General features: G+C 40.4%; 1 protein-coding gene across 4 annotated transcripts in view; it reads left to right on the top strand.

Annotated features, from left to right (window-relative positions):
• Window positions 1–16,144, top strand: part of Mrtfb (myocardin related transcription factor B) — a 176,668-nt gene that overhangs the window by 139,863 nt on the left and 20,661 nt on the right. For all 4 annotated transcript variants that reach the window (XM_046440564.2, XM_046440541.2, XM_058578186.1 and 1 more), the window contains 3 exons: window positions 269–430; window positions 1,780–1,958; window positions 10,298–10,435. In XM_046440564.2, the coding sequence (XP_046296520.1) occupies window positions 269–430; window positions 1,780–1,958; window positions 10,298–10,435 (479 nt within the window). The remainder of the gene's footprint in view (window positions 1–268; window positions 431–1,779; window positions 1,959–10,297; window positions 10,436–16,144) is intronic.

Genomic DNA, 16,144 nt, shown 5'->3' with positions numbered 1-16,144 from the left:
AGCTCCTACTATTAAGTGAACAAAAGCAGTAATCCATTTTTCCCTAATGGCCATGTTAATTCAAGTCTGTGGGCATCCATTTGTATAGATAGGTAAATGTCTGTAGAGCTAACAGACTGTATGCTAGTGCATTCTTAAACAGATTGTTCTCTTTCCATAAAGATGATAACTCCTAAATATGTTGAAATCTGTTTAGTGAGTTGACTTGAAATAACATCATGAAATAGAAATAGTAATTCAAGTAATGGTTAAAACTTTCCTCTTTTAGAAACATTTGCTGAGCCATCCCTGCAAGCTACTCAGATGAAGTTGAAAAGAGCTCGACTAGCTGATGATTTGAATGAAAAGATTGCACAAAGGCCGGGACCCATGGAGCTGGTGGAGAAGAACATTCTTGCTGTGGACTCTGGTGTCAAGGAGGCAATGATAGGCAAGAGCAGACTTCACCGTCTTCTGAGAGAGGGTTGGAGCTCTAGAGGAAAGGCCAGCACTTAACTAGAAATTAACACTTACAGTAATTCTTGTTACTATTATCTTACTACTAATTAGGTTAGCATCTGCTACCAGTTAACTCAGAGTCCCCTTTTATGATTGAGGTTTAAGCCTGCTGTTATTTCATTATCACATTTTCTAGGTTAAATCACTATATTATACTATTTAGGATGTATAATATTTTTACAAACTTTTCATTGTTTTATTTTCTATTTTCTTGTAGAAAAGATAGCTTGTTCAGGAAGGAGAATAGCAGATGAATATGGATGTATTCTTTCAATGGTAGTTATCTGTCTGCTTTATCCTGGTCTTATCATATTTACTGATTTTTGTTTTGTTTTCCCCTGGTGCTGGGGATTGAACACAGGGTCTGTACTTCTTATGCATGTGCTCTTCCACTGAACTATACCCCCACCTCCAGTATTACTCTTTCTGGTATAAGCTTTAATGGAGAAAAATCCTTTCAAGAATAATGCTACTTATTCTGTAAGCAATATTGAAAAGTTACTGTCCTATCTTAAAAACTATAGCTTCCCTTAGACCTGGGCTTTTCATATTTTACATTAGTGACTTTAACACATTGGCAGTTTATACTCGTGAATTCTCAGACAAGTATAATTCTATTCGGTTTTGGAAATTGGCCCTCCAGAAAATGAGAATCTAGCTGGGCTTTTTCTTGAAATAGGAGCTTCTCAACTGATGCCCCGTAATAACCTCGTTTTCCCCATTGCCTTTTTTTTTTAATATTTATTTTTTAGTTATCGGCGGACACAACATCTTTGCTTGTATGTGGTGCTGAGGATCGAACCCGGGCCGCACGCATGCCAGGCGATCTCGCTACCGCTTGAGCCACATCCCCAGCAGCCTTATGTTTTTTAGTACTTGAATTACATGATAGGGTCCAGACAAGGTCTACTCATTTGCCTTCGGCTGGTGTATCTCAATCTTCTGTTTCCTTCCCTTTTTTATCTATTGGTGGACAAAACAGGCTTGTATTGTCCTCTAGCATGCCTCATTCTGCATTTTCCTGATTGTATTTGCATTCCCAGATGTCACTAAAACTATTCCTATCCCCGTGTTTCCTGCAACTGATAGTTGGATCCACATTTTTCCTCCCTTCCCACAGAATACATCACAGGTAGTGGTGTGTGCTTCCATTGGGAAGTTTTTTATATTCAGTTGTAATTTAAGAGCTTCTCAATTCTTCTGGGAAATAGTGTTCCTCCTCTTTCATAGTAAGCTTGATATTCCAGGGCCTTTGTGAGTTAATATTCATTTCTTCCTCAGGTGTTGGGAAGGACGACTATCCCCACACTCAGGGTGATTTCTCATTTGATGAAGACAGCAGTGACGCTTTATCTCCAGACCAGCCAGCAAGCCAGGAATCACAGGGGTCAGCCGCATCCCCGAGTGAGCCAAAAGTTAGTGAATCCCCATCTCCTGTGACTACAAACACTCCAGCCCAGGTATTATTTTTCTGGTTTTGACCCCTAAAAAGTTTCCTGTTTTTTATATAGTGTATAAAGCAATGCATTTTTTTTTTTTTTAAGAGAGAGTGGGAGAGGGAGAGAATTTTTTTAATATTTATTTTTTTAGTTATCGGCGGACACAACATCTTTGTATGTGGTGCTGAGGATCGAACCCGGGCCGCACGCATGCCAGGCAAGCGCGCTACCACTTGAGCCACATCCCAGCCCCAGCAATGCATTTTTACCAGAAGAAAAATGAAAGGTTAAAAAAAAATACTTTTCAGCACTGTGAATGCTGTTTTCAGTGATTCTTACCTATTATTTCTGCTGTACATACACATTTTGCAACTTGTTTTTTAAAAGCCTCAACATTTCCTGACATGTGTTTTCACATAAGATTTTTTTCTATCATTGTACAACAGATCTCAACTTTTTTTTAAATAGCAAAACTAAAATTTTATACCCAATAAACAACTCTTCCATTCCCATGTGTCTTCTGCTCTGTGAGCTACGACTACTCTACATACCTTATAACAGTGGGATCCTACAGTGTTTGTCTTATTTCACTTACCATAATGTCCTCAAGGTTCACTCATGTTGCAGCATGTGACAGGATCTCCTTTTTAAAAACTGAATAATATTTCATCTTTGGAGAAATGTCTATTAAAGTCTTATCCCCATTTTTAAATCAGGTTACTTTCTGTGATGAATTGAAATTCTCTAGGTATTCTAGGTATTAATCCTCTGCCAGATCTATGGTTTCATGTGGTTGGAAACGCTTCCTCCCTTGGATTGCTTCTTTTTTTTTTTTTTTTTGTTTGTTTGTAATTATAATGAATATATTTTTATTTTCAAAATACTCAGATTACATTACAATTTCCATTTCTATCTAATTTATAGTAATACTTTCTTTTTTTTTTTTTATTTTATTTTATTTTTTTTTTTTTATTGTTGGTTGTTCAAAACATTACATAGTTCTTGATATATCATCTTTCACACTTTGCTTCAAGTGAGTTATGAACTCCCATTTTTAGCCCATATACAGATTGCAGAATCACATCAATTACACATCCATTGATTTACATATTGCCATACTAGTGTCTGTTGTGTTCTGCTGCCTTTCCTATCCTCTACTATCCCCCCTCCCCTCCCCTCCCCACCCTTCTTCTCTCTCTACCCCCCCTATTGACCTTCATTTCTCCCCCTTGTATTATTTTTCCCTTTCCCCTCATTCCCTCTTGTATGTTCTTTTGTATAACCCTGAGGGTCTCCTTCCATTTCCATGCAATTTCCCTTTTCTCTCCCTTTCCCTCCCACCTCTCATCTCTGTTTAATGTTAATCTTCTTCTCATGCTCTTCGTCCCTACTCTGTTCTTAGTTACTCTCCTTATATCAAAGGAGACATTTGGCATTTGCTTTTTAGGGATTGGCTAGCTTCACTTAGCATAATCTGCTCTAGTGCCATCCATTTCCCTGCAAATTCTATGATTTTGTCATTTTTTAATGCAGAGTAATACTCCATTGTGTATAAATGCCACATTTTTTTAATCCATTCGTCTATTGAAGGGCATCTGGGTTGGTTCCAAAGTCTTGCTATTGTGAATTGAGCTGCTATGAACATCGATGTAGCAGTGTCCCTGTAGCATGCTCTTTTTAGGTCTTTAGGGAATAGACCAAGAAGGGGAATAGCTGGATCAAATGGTGGCTCCATTCCCAGCTTTCCAAGAAATCTCCATACTGCTTTCCAAATTGGCTGCACCAATTTGCAGTCCCACCAGCAATGTACAAGTGTACCCTTTTCCCCACATCCTCGCCAGCACTTGTTGTTGTTTGACTTCATGATGGCTGCCAATCTTACTGGAGTGAGATGGTATCTTAGGGTGGTTTTGATTTGCATTTCTCTGACTGCTAGAGATGGTGAGCATTTTTTCATGTACTTGTTGATTGATTGTATGTCCTCCTCTGAGAAGTGTCTGTTCAGGTCCTTGGCCCATTTGTTGATTGGGTTGTTAGTTATCTTATTGTGGATTGCTTCTTCACTCTGTTGCTTTTGGTGCAGTTTTAGATTTGGTTTACTCCCATTGTCTGTTTTTATTTTGTTGCCTGTGCTTTGGTCACATCTAAAACATCATTGCCAACGTCATTAAGCTTTCCTGTTTTCTCCGAAGAGCTGTTCTTTCCTCATTGGATGGGCTTGGCACCCTGTTGAAGGTCATTTGACCATGTACAGGAGGGTGGACTTCTGGATTCTGTTCGGTTCGGTTCCACTGGTCTCCATCGTCTGTCTTCAGGCCAGTATCACTCTTTTGTAGCAAGTTTGAAATCAGAAAGTATGAGAACTCTACCCTTTGTTCCACTTCTACAGTAGAGTTCTTTGAAATTCCATATGAATCTTAGTACAAACTTTTTTTCAGGGAAAATTCACCTTTTTGAAGATTCTGTTGCGTTTTAATATATTCAGAGTTGTACAACCATCACCCAAAAAAATCCACACCCATTAGCAGTGTTGCGCCTTTACCCCTTCACCCAAGCCTGGGAAACCATGCTTTCTGTCCAATTTGCCTTTTGTAGGCAGTGCGTATAAACAGTTATATACTATGTGACCTTTATGACGGGTTTCTTTCACTTTTAGTGAAATGTTGTGAGGATCCAGCCATGAGATGGCTGAGAATCCACCCAGGGCTTTACTACTGAGCTACACACCTGGCTCTGAGAATTGAGTGTTTTAATTGGATTGTTGTTGTTACTGACATTGAATTCATTTGTTTAGAAACTATTTGAGCACCTATGTCAGATATTATTTTAGCACATGCAAAGGAATCTAATGAATATTTTGATAATTTCATTAGAAATTAACATTTTTTAATGAGTTTGCTGGTTTGACAAGAATTCCTATGGTGCACATCATTTGTTCTTCATCTCGCCTTATAGTGTTGGGCCTTACTATTGAACTGCTTCATAGAAGTAGTCCAGTGCAGCAAAACATGCTCTTCATGCTCTTATATTGTAAGCACTATAGAACTAATTTGGAAAGGAATTTAAGAATTATCTGCTTAACCCCTTGCATAAAAGGCAACCTGAGTTCACAGAGGTGTAGAGTTTGGAGAGCAAACTTTTTTCATCATCTCTTCCTACTTGTGAGCATCTATTAGGAAAAGTGTCTTTCAGTATTAATTTCTTTATTGCTTTCATTTGTTGTCTCTGTGCCTCCAACTAAAATGTGAGCTTGTTACAAGAGGGATCTTGATTCTCAGAGGACTAGAAGTCCTTGGAGGGATGTGTATGTGTTCAACAGCTAGCACAGGGCCTGGTGCAGAAAGATACTCAGAAAACTCAAGCAGCAGTTCAGACTGATGCTACTTGTGGAATGCTGTAGAAATTTCTGTTCTCCTTCCATAGGAGGATTTTATCTCCACTCCTATCAAAGCTCACAAGAGAGACTGGGCCTGGAAGAAGGATGAGGGTCAGTGACCAGCCCCTGATGGGTCTTCACGAATTTGCTGCACCCTGGTTTGAGCTTTATTTTTAAAGCTTAAAAGAATGTCAAGTATGCAAGAAAATACCATAAAAAAGTTCTCATCCATTTGGGTTGTCTGTTCTCGGAGTAGGTCAGGATGTCAGATGGCTATTAGTATGGCCTTAGTGACACAAAATTTTTGTCATCTGTTCGCGGCTCACTATAGTTCTGCCTGCATAAGAGGTTATCATTCTCCTTTCCCGTGTATTGCTTATATCATTGCATTTTTTCCTTTGCAACTTGGCTGAAGACAAAGTTTATAAGTGACAGGCTTTAACCAGAGGGAGTCACACCCAATGCTGACATTCCAGAATTATTTGAAAAATAGAAATGGCTTTTTTTCCATTGAATAAATATGAAAAGCCCGGGCATGGTTGCACACGCCTATAATCCCAGTGACTTGGAAGGCTGAGGCAGGAGGATCTCGAGTTCAAACCTAGCATCAGCAACTTATCAAGGCCCTGGGGATGTGATTAAGTGCCCCTGGATGCTAATGAGGCACACACACTAAGGCTTGGGTCAGTCCTGAACTGAGGCTTTCAAGCCTTTGGAGTACCCCACAAGGACGTAGGTTCAATTCCCAATACAATGAAAAAAAATGTAGGATGAATAGTCTCCTTAATTCTTAGCTGCTAAAGGATTAACGGTATCCAAATATTAAAAACACCCTTTACCAAAAAGTTTTACATACAACACCTAGGTAAAGAACCAGTTTTTCAGGCACTTCTCTTGCACTCCTACAACCAAAATGCTAATGACCTAGCAATACAAAAAACTATTTTGAAGTAGGCATTTCTGTATGCTCTGTAACACCAAAACTGTTCCTGGATTACTCCATTCTGCTCAAACTACAGCTAGAAAGGAATTTACCCAAATATTAATGGAATATACATCAGAAATTGGAGCTCAACTTATTTTATGCTTAAGCAACTTTGAACAATGGAAAGCTGTAGAAAATTTAAAATGGCTATAGCTACATGTGAAGTGGTTATACTGGTCCTTTCAATACAGAGATTCTTAGCAAGTTCCTAAGCCCTTAAATTAATCATTTGTTATAAATACAGTATTGTTTAACCATTACCTAATGGGATTTATGTGAAGTTTAGTAATGCTAAAAGAAACTTGTTGATCAACTATTCAGTGTATTTTGGGGGACATACACTTAGGAGCCTTTCATAAATTTTTTCCCATTGTGCCAAGTAACAGGTATATGACCTTTTGTCAAATGTAGAAATCTTAGGTTTAAGCTAAAAAGGAAAGTAAGCAGAGTCTATAGCAAGCCATATGCACATATATTAAATAATCAAAGTTAGATGAACTCTGATCACAAGTACTTATCAATAAGGACCTGAATAAGACAGACTCCATTATTACCCCTTTGGTTATGCTGCCTCTTACAGTTTCACAGTAGAGGCTGGAAAATCTGTCTCGTTCCAAGTTTTAACTCAATTTTCTGTGACTAAAAGCAAACTACCTAGAATAGTGCATTATGCAGAAAAGACCTCACCTATTTATAATGATGAATCTTCATTGAAATGATAAAACATGCTGAGCACTCACGGTGAGGCAGACACTAAGCTGCTTGCTTTGAATGTATTACCTATCATGCAAAAGGGGCATCTGATTCACTGAGGGTTCAAATTAATGACCATTTTCTCATTAGACCAATAGTTCAAGATTATTTTCCAACACTGCTATAGTTTGGGTCTGGAATGTCCACCAAAGCAAAGTCTTGGTCATCAGCCCATGGAACTATTGAAACATGGGAGTTTGCTTATCTAATATTGGCTAATAATTTGTGATTTCAGTAATTCAGAGGGGGTAGAGCTCTAAAGTAGCATTTCAAAAAAATATTTTTAGTTGTAAATAGACACAATAACTATTTTTTATGTGGTGCTGAGAATCAAACCCAGTGCCTCACACATGCTGGGCAAGCGCTCTACCATTGAGCCACAACCCCAGCCCTAAAGTAGCATTTTTTTTTTTAATGTGACTAAATTTGGTATTAAGATAGAATGTCATGCCAGGCTATGGTGAAACACCTGTAATGCCAGACACTCGGAAGGACTGCAAGTTCAAGGCCCGCCTGGACAACTTAGCAAGACCCTGTCTCAGAATAAAATGAAGGTTGGGAGTGTGGCTGAGTGGTAGAACACCCCAGTACCATATAGCAGGGCAATGGAAGGAAATGTCCAATTCCATGGTAACTACAAAGAAAATATCTATAGAATTTATGTAAAAGGACAGGAGAAGGGAATCAAAACAAGTCACTACAAAGTCAACCAAATACATAGATGGAAAGATATCCTGTGTTTTTAAGGTATTAATACTACCCAAAGCAATCTACAGATTCAATATAATCCCTATTTTTATAGGGATTATAAGTTTGGGCAGAAAAAGTCAAGGGACCTGAAATTTTTTTTTTTTTTTAAATGTTGACAGTCTTACCTTTTTAATTTTTAAACTCACTGCAGAGCTACAGTAATTAAAATAATATGGTACAAGCAGAAACACTGGTATTCAGAGGTGTGGAATAGAGCAGAGAACTAAGAAACTTTGACATTCATTTTCAGATGATCTTTTACAAAGGTATGAAGACTATCCAAGGTGGAAAAGACAGTCTCTACAACGAATGGTACTGGGAAAAGTGGATATCCACAGGCAGAGGATGAAATTATATTATATTTACCCCAGCATCAAACACAAAAATTAACTCAAAATGTAAGAGCTAAAACTATAAAAACTCTTAGAGGAAAAATCTTTGATACTAGTTTTGGCAATGATTTCTTGGATTTGACATTAAGTCAACAAAAGTGAAGATAGACAATTGGGTTTTGTACAAAAGTTATTACTTTTGATAACGAGTAGTATCGGCAATGTGAAAAGCCAACCCAAGAATGGGAAAAGAATATTTCAAAACCATATATCAGGGCTGGGGGTTGTGGCTCAGTGGAAGAGCGCTCGCCGAGGCATGTGTGAGACCCCGAGTTCGATCCTCAACACCACATTAAAAAAAACAGTAAATAATATAAAGGTATTGTGTCCAACTACAACTAAAAAATAAATATCTAAACATTTTTTTAAAATAATATATGAGCTAGTATCTGGTATATATAAAAAAAAATTCCCACAATGACAGAAAATAACCAACCTTATTCCAAAATGGGCAAAGGTCTTGACATTTCTCCAAAGATATACAAATGCCCAAACACAGACAAGACACCCCAGTGGGAATGTCAAATGGTGCAGCCACTATAGAAAATGGTGTTGGCTCCTCCCTATTTTTTTTATATATTATATATAAAAATACATATATTTCAAAATTCAAACATTTGGTTCTACTTCGTGTACTGGTTATATAACAGTTAAGGAATGAGTTTTCCCCTCTGTGAAAATGAACCTAGAGATAAGTATACTCATTTCCAAAAATTATGCAAGATAGGAAAACAAGATCCTCTAACAGGTCGTCAAGACATCACCTTTCATCTGGTGTGTAAGTTTGGTTGGTCAGAGGTTCATTGAGGAACTGGACATCTCAGGCTTGTTTAAGGGCAGAAGTCTGCTGGAATATGAGGATAAAGTCTCTTAGATGAGTCCTTTACCTCCTGAAATGAAATTGAGTACAGACATCTTTACAAAGTAGACTCATTTATATTGTCAATAATTACTTAAAAGCTGAAGTCAGTAGCAAAACCTCAAGGAGAAAACAGACATGGGCATGCACTATTAATGGCAGTCTCACACACATGGTCTCAGTTGGGCTGGAAAACGTAACCTAGCTGAGTGAAGCCAAAAGGATAACTGAATATTTGTTGAGTAACTATGTGCCAAGCTTCATATTTCTTGCTGCTAATAAAAATAAATGACCTGAAAACTCATCAAGAAGAATATAGTTTGCTATTTTACAACCTGAATACTTAAATAGGAGTATGAGTTTGACTGTTGGTGTAATGAATTTGAGAGTTGTTTGGGGAAGTGAAAGTAAAAAAAAACGAAGACTTTTTCTTTAAGATAAAACAGGTAATAAGTAAGTCCAAGTAATAGCAACATATAACATTCAGCTGATTTATCGTAATGTAATCTATTTAAAGGAGATTGCTAGTAAGGATTGATAAAGCCCTTTCCTTCTGTGGCTTTCTGTGTTGATCTATGGGCTCCATATTGAGATTCAGTAGCTGTTGTTTGGACCTAGGAAACAATGCCATCTCGAAATGAAAAGCTGCTTTGTCAGAAAAACAAGTCAGTCTTGCCAGAAGATATCCTCAACTCTTCTCTTAGAAGAAACAGGGCAATGTGGTTCATGAGAGTGCTAGTCAGGCTTGCAGACGGGAGTTGGAGAGCACGTTTGAGGACTCACAGGTGGAGTGGGCCTCCATGAAGAGATGCTGCCCAGTGTGGGAACAGGGCATGGATCCTTTGGGTTCTGCAACAAAGACAAAAATACCATATCAGTATTTTTTAGAATTGGCCAGGGTTAGTGTGACCGGTCTAGCAAGAAAACCTTCATAAATACCATGTATTGTTTTGATCATTTTTACAATCTTGGACTTTTTTTCCTGCCAAAAAAGGGTGGTTCTCTGAGAAATACTAGGGTTTAGTCACTCTAACCTTATTTAGCTTCAGCCACTCAGTGTTACAGGGGCAAAGACTGAATAACTGGCTCCAGTGAGGTAAAGCATCTTGTTCCATCATCCGGATATCAGACAGTAGTATATTTTTCCTTTGTTTCTAATGAGGTCATTCCCTTTTAATTCTGACTCTTCTATTTTTTATGGTCACTGATTTCACAAACTTTTTCCTTTTCTGCCTTTTCCACCAGTTTACTTCAGTGTCCCCAGCAGTTCCTGAATTCTTGAAAACTCCTCCAGCTGTGGACCAGCCTCCCACAAGGTCCACTGCTCCTGTCCTCCCCACGAACACTGTGTCCTCAGCGAAACCTGGCCCAGCACTGGTGAAGGTGGGTACTCTGGTGCACAGCCTTGCAGAGCTTATTGCACTTCTGTCTGGAGTCCGGACAAAAAACGGAGGCATCACCCAAGCTTCCCAACCTGCCTTTGATCCCGAAGCCTTGAAAACTAACCCATGAAAGCCTAGCTAGACTGGGGCCTTCATTTGAAACTGCCACAGTTAACACAAGACCTGTTGTTCTATAGTCACAGAAAAAGGGCACAGAATTTGGCCTACATAAAACTGCTGGGGCAGAGTAGCAAGGCTTCAGGAATCCCTTCATCAGCAGTTCCAAGTTCTGCCACTCAGGCTACAGAGATGAAATGGGGGGCACGGTAAGATGGAGTTGCTTCAGCACAGCACTTGAGACTCAAAGCCTCACAAACAGATGTCTTTAAGGCAGCATGGTTTGGAACTTGGTGTACAAGGTTGATCTCCGTGGTATTTTGGATAGATTACGTGACAGATTAAAGGTTTTAGAGAAGCAAATGTTTTTTCATTTAGCAGATTTGGCCAGATGAAGCTTGGTTTGTTCTCACATAAGCTTTAGATTTGTGGCTCTGTTCCCTGCATTTACTTGGTCAGAGTGAATCCGAATAAATCCCAAGAAAGAAAATTTGACAGTACCTTTTTGAACTTCTTAATGAAATAGATGGGGAGAGTAAACTGAGGAACAGTCTAAACATTTCCTAGGTAGCTTGTGCCAAAACTGCCAGAATACATATCTCAGCCCTTTAGGACTGCAGAGGGACATTAGAGAGGCGATCTTTCCCTGGGGTCCAGAGGCAGCAAGAAGCCACAAGGCCAGGAAGCGACCGGGCCACCTCCCACATTTGGGTTCAACCTTCTTCCCGCCTTTGCAGCCTACTGCAACCTCTTCTGAGGCAAGGGAGTAGCTTTCAGACTGGAGTGGCACATATTCCTCCCTCCCATCTCTCTACTGGAGCTTGTCCTTACTGAGAGGCACTCTGTCAGCATGACCAAGTGTCTGTAGCTTTAGGACATACATAAGCATATGTCACCATCTCTGGAAGAGTGATGAGTGACAACTACACCAATAAAATCGGCCCTTGCCACCTCTTCCAGCATCTCTACACACTCTCCACTGACAGCAGAGAGCGTGCTCTGAATACCAGCCCATCAATATCTACTAACAGTGAAAATTAGCTCTCTGCTTCCCCCTCTGAATTTCTGCTTTTCACTGGTGTCTTTCAGGAAGTCTTTGGTTCTAGAGGAGCAGTGCTATTGGAGAATGTGGATTTCAGCAGTGGAGTAGGGAACCCTAGGACAATGGCTAGGTCACGTTAGGAAGTGGACCATGATTCTTTTGGCTCTGCTATGAGGGGAACTGTTTCCTACCCTCACTTACTAAAAGAACACATGTGCTGCCATTAGGGGATAGCAGATGGAGCCTGCGATCCACTGGCCATTACGTTTATGAATCCTCCAGGTTGGGTCCCTTTGTAACAATTGTGCTCAAAATATACTTAAATTAGTTAAGAGAAATATCTAAACTCCTCTCCACATTGTTAATCTTTTTGGCTCTTCTAGAAAGGGCCAAAACCAGAACAAAACAACACCCTCCCTACCCCACGTTGGTGGTAGGCTCCTTCTGGCTAAAGTAACTAAAAGCGTTTAAATACTAGTAATTTGGAAATGGGGGAAAAAAGAGGATTAAGAAAGTATCCAGGCTCTGGGCTGGGGCTGTAGGTCAGTGGTAGAGCACCCACCTCGCACGTGTGAGGCACTAGGTTCGATCCTCAGCATCACCTAAAAATGAGTAGAGGGGTTGTATCCATCTACAACCTAAAAAAAATTTATAAAGAGTACTAACCTTGTTCCACAGTAAACTGAGCAGTGTCTTAAAGCCTTAACAAGAGTACCAGATAGATATGTGTACATTGCCATTAAGACCCAACTTTACCTTGTGGGCTAAAGAATCACAGTTGTTTCCCTAAAGAAAAAACAAAGCTGCAGACATTACCATCTTGTTGGATCTGATCACTGCTCCTACCCACAGGTTATAGGTCTCAAGCCACATTTTGAGTATAAATAATCCTTATTAATTTTTTATGATCAGTTTGAAAAGACTAAAATCACTGATAATAAAAAATAAGCAACTCATAGTGAATTAATGCTACCGGGTGTACTTGATCAGGCAAAAATATTTTCTGACAGTGATAAGTACTTCAAGTACCTGATCATTAAAATGATTTCTGCTTACAGTCATCATTCCTCCACTAGATACTACTTATACCTTCTATGGTGCCTGCCACTGTTCCGGGTCCTAGGAGATAGATGAAGCAATGAGCAAAATCTCAAAAGTGCACCCTTAAAATAAACAGACCACAAAGAATAACACAGAATAGGGAGTGCTGGGGCAAAGGTGTGCTTCTGTTTTAAATAGGGTAGTCTGGTGACTTTGGGATGGAGATCTGACAGAGGTGAAGGTATAAGCCATGAGTCTATCTGAGAAAGAAGCCAGTACAACTTGGCCAGGGACAGCCCAGGATAAAAAGCAAACCCTATAGCTAGGGAGCAGTGAGAACAGAAGGGTTGAGCCTATAGCTGTCAGGAGAAGCTGTTGGAGGGCGAGATCTGGAGCGTTACACACCGTGGAGGGGCGGCAGCGGAAGCAGAGAACTGGTGAAGGTGGCATCTGTCAGGGAAGTCACAAGTGACCAGCTTCTGAGTGGAATTTGAAGGCTAATAAGCTGGCAGGGTTTGCCAACAGATTGGCCCTATGGGTAAGAGGGGTCCTGGACCAGTCGCCATTTGTGTCTAAGCAGTGGAGATTACTGTGAAGGGAGGGAGCACACCCGAGTTTGAGGTGCTTAGCAGACACCTTAAGCAGCTAAGGACAAAAAACACAGAAGTCATCACTGTATTTGTGTCCCGAAAGCCACAAGAGCCCAGAAAAACTGCCTAGGCTCAATGTAGAGGAAGAGGTGGTACAAGAACTCGGGCATGCCACCAGGGGGACATGGGAAGGGCAGGACAGGCAAAAGAGCCCAACAAGAAGCAGCAAGGAAGTGGGCCAGGGACAAAGCCAAGGGAAACCTCAAGGAAGAGGGAGAGAGGAGCTGCGACAGACACTGCTTTGGGTCTGTCACAATGAGTGCTGTGGTTAGCACCGTCAAAGTTAAGAGAATCTGTTCCTTGGCAACGTCACTTATGTGCTAGAAGCAAAAATTTAGAGAGTGAAAGATTAAAAGGGAGAACTGGAGAGAGTGTCATAGCCTTTTTGAGGACCTCTACTAGAAAAGAAGCCCATAGCTTGACTGGAATGTGGGGCCAAATTGTGTGAGCCCACGGGCAAGAACCAGGAGAGCGGCAGGCATTGCTACGTGATCACTATGTATGGGCAAGGGAACGTTGCCTCAGTCAAAGTGCCGAGGTGCTGGGTGCTGGCCTAAGGCAGCAGCACCCACTGTTGGTTCTCAGCCACAGGAAAGAAAGCCACCTACAGTGTCAGGAACAGGTGGGCACTGGGGACATGAGGAAGCTCTGTGTCAGTCACTTCCTCAGTGTTTAGGAAACAATGCCATCAGGTGACAGTGAGCATGGGGAGAAGGTAGTAAAGGTTTGAGGAGAGAAGATAGATGGTAGTATTCTAGAAGAGTAGGAAAATAATGGGATTAAAACAAGGTAATAGAATGGTCAGGTGGCACTGACCAGCCATTGAAGTTGATGGTCGTGAATTTAAAGGGAGATGGGTTGGAAGTGTTTTGCCTGCAGCACTTCCACCTCCGTGAGTATAGGCATGGCATGAACCAACAGTTCTCACTAGTCTGCCACCCTGCTACAGGGACAGTTGACAATGTCTAGAGACATTTCTGGTTGTCACAGCATCAGGAAAGGGTGGCTACCAGCATCTGTTGGAGAGAGGCCGGGGACACTGCTGACTATCTTGCACTGCACAGCATAGCCCCCACAGCCAGTATTACCTGGTTTAAAATGTTGATAGAGCTACTATTGAGAATCCCTAAAGTAAGAATCAGGTTAGGGTTTGGGAGGTGAGAGTGGCAAAGGTGGGTGAGGCCTGTGAGTGAAGCGTGGGAGATGGTAAGGAGAGGAGAGCACAGCTGTGTAAAGGTGTGAGTGGAGTGGACTGTAGCCTTCGGTGGCATTGGGGAAATGGAAGTGGCACCTTGGATGGAACAAGTCAACATAATAAGTGGTAGTTCCTCAGTTAGGATGCTGGGAGGTAGAAGACATGATCTCAGCACTAACCAGAGAGAGAGTGGCTGTGAGAGGAGATGAGCTATCCAGAGGAAGTGAAATCAAGGAACTGATACTAGAATATCGGAGGATTGTCAGTATGGTTGTTAAAAATCACTGGGAGTAATGACAAGTGTTGGAGAAAGTAAGACAGGAATTGCTGGGTTAAGGACCTGATAAAGAACTGAAAGACAGCCGGGTCATGTGGTCCAGTCTGAGAGAGGACGAGTCACAAGGATAAATCCTCTCCATATACCTTTTTATTTGCAGGGAGAGATGGTACTGGGGATTGAACTAGGGGGCACTCAACCACTGAGCCACATGCCCAGCCTTTTTTTTTTTTTTTTTTTTTTTTAATTGAAAGGGTCTAAGTTGCTTAGCACCTCTCCATTACTGATACTGGCTTTGAACTCGCTAGGCTCCTGTCTCAGCCTCCCAAGCTGCTGGGATTACAGGTGGGCACTACCGCACCCGGCCACAATTACTTTTTATAAATTCTTACAAGTGTTCAAAATTAGGCTACTAGTTAGATCATGATATTATAGTGACGTGCTGGTCAGTGTGTAACAACTTGGCTGAGGTCAGAGAGATAAGTCACAGCATTTGCCAGTTCTCCTGGTGTAAGTTCCCTCCATCACTGAGTGCAGAACTGGGAAAGCTGCATACATTTGGCTCTCGGACCTCACTGACTGTGTTCATAAACTGTTTTGTAATATAGCCACAAAAACCATGTTGCTGAGTTGTTCTGACAAGGGGAAAATTCTTGATATATCAAGTGAAGGACAAAAAGGAACATTTCTAGTAAGCATAGATAATATCATAGGAAGAATATACAAAAGAACATTAATAGTGACTATGTCTGATCTGATACACTGTGGCAGTTTTTTGTTTTTGTTTCTTGGGGCTTTTTGTGCAGTTTCCTAATTATATATGAACATATATAACGTGACCAGTCAACATTTAAGTACTTCTCAAATTACTTTTTATTAAGTTGTGTTGTTACCTAAAGCAACTTAGAAATAATTTCCTAATGATTTTCCATTTTGGGGGGAGGTGGGGTGACTGTTTCCACAGATGAAATTACTTTATGAATACCGAAAACTACAAAATGATTTAAACCTAGTTTGGGTGGTGCATGCCTGTAATCACAGCAGCTCAGGAGACTGAGGCAGGAGGATCACAAGTTCAAAGCCAGCCTCAGCAACTTTAGAGACCCTCTCTCCAATTAGAATATTAAAAAGGGATGGGAATGTGACTCAGTGGTTAAATGCCCCCGAGTTCAATCCCTAGTACCCCCCCCAAAAAAAAAATAAGATTTGATAATTTATAAATTAAGAACTACTCAAGAAAAGTTACGACTCTTAATCATAAGATGAGGCTTGCATGGTATCCCATCCCATTTTCAAAGTAAAAATGTAATATGTTTGAAAGGTCTTTAAATTCACATTAAATATTTTAGTTTTTTTTATATTCTGCTTTACTCTCATTAGAATCATTT

This window comes from Marmota monax, unplaced genomic scaffold (genome assembly GCF_021218885.2).
Source record: "Marmota monax isolate L192 unplaced genomic scaffold, Marmota_monax_Labrador192_F-V1.1 WCK01_AAM20220418_F8-fsc00035, whole genome shotgun sequence".
NCBI lineage: Eukaryota > Metazoa > Chordata > Mammalia > Rodentia > Sciuridae > Marmota > Marmota monax.
This window is presented reverse-complemented; position numbering and strand designations above follow the sequence as displayed.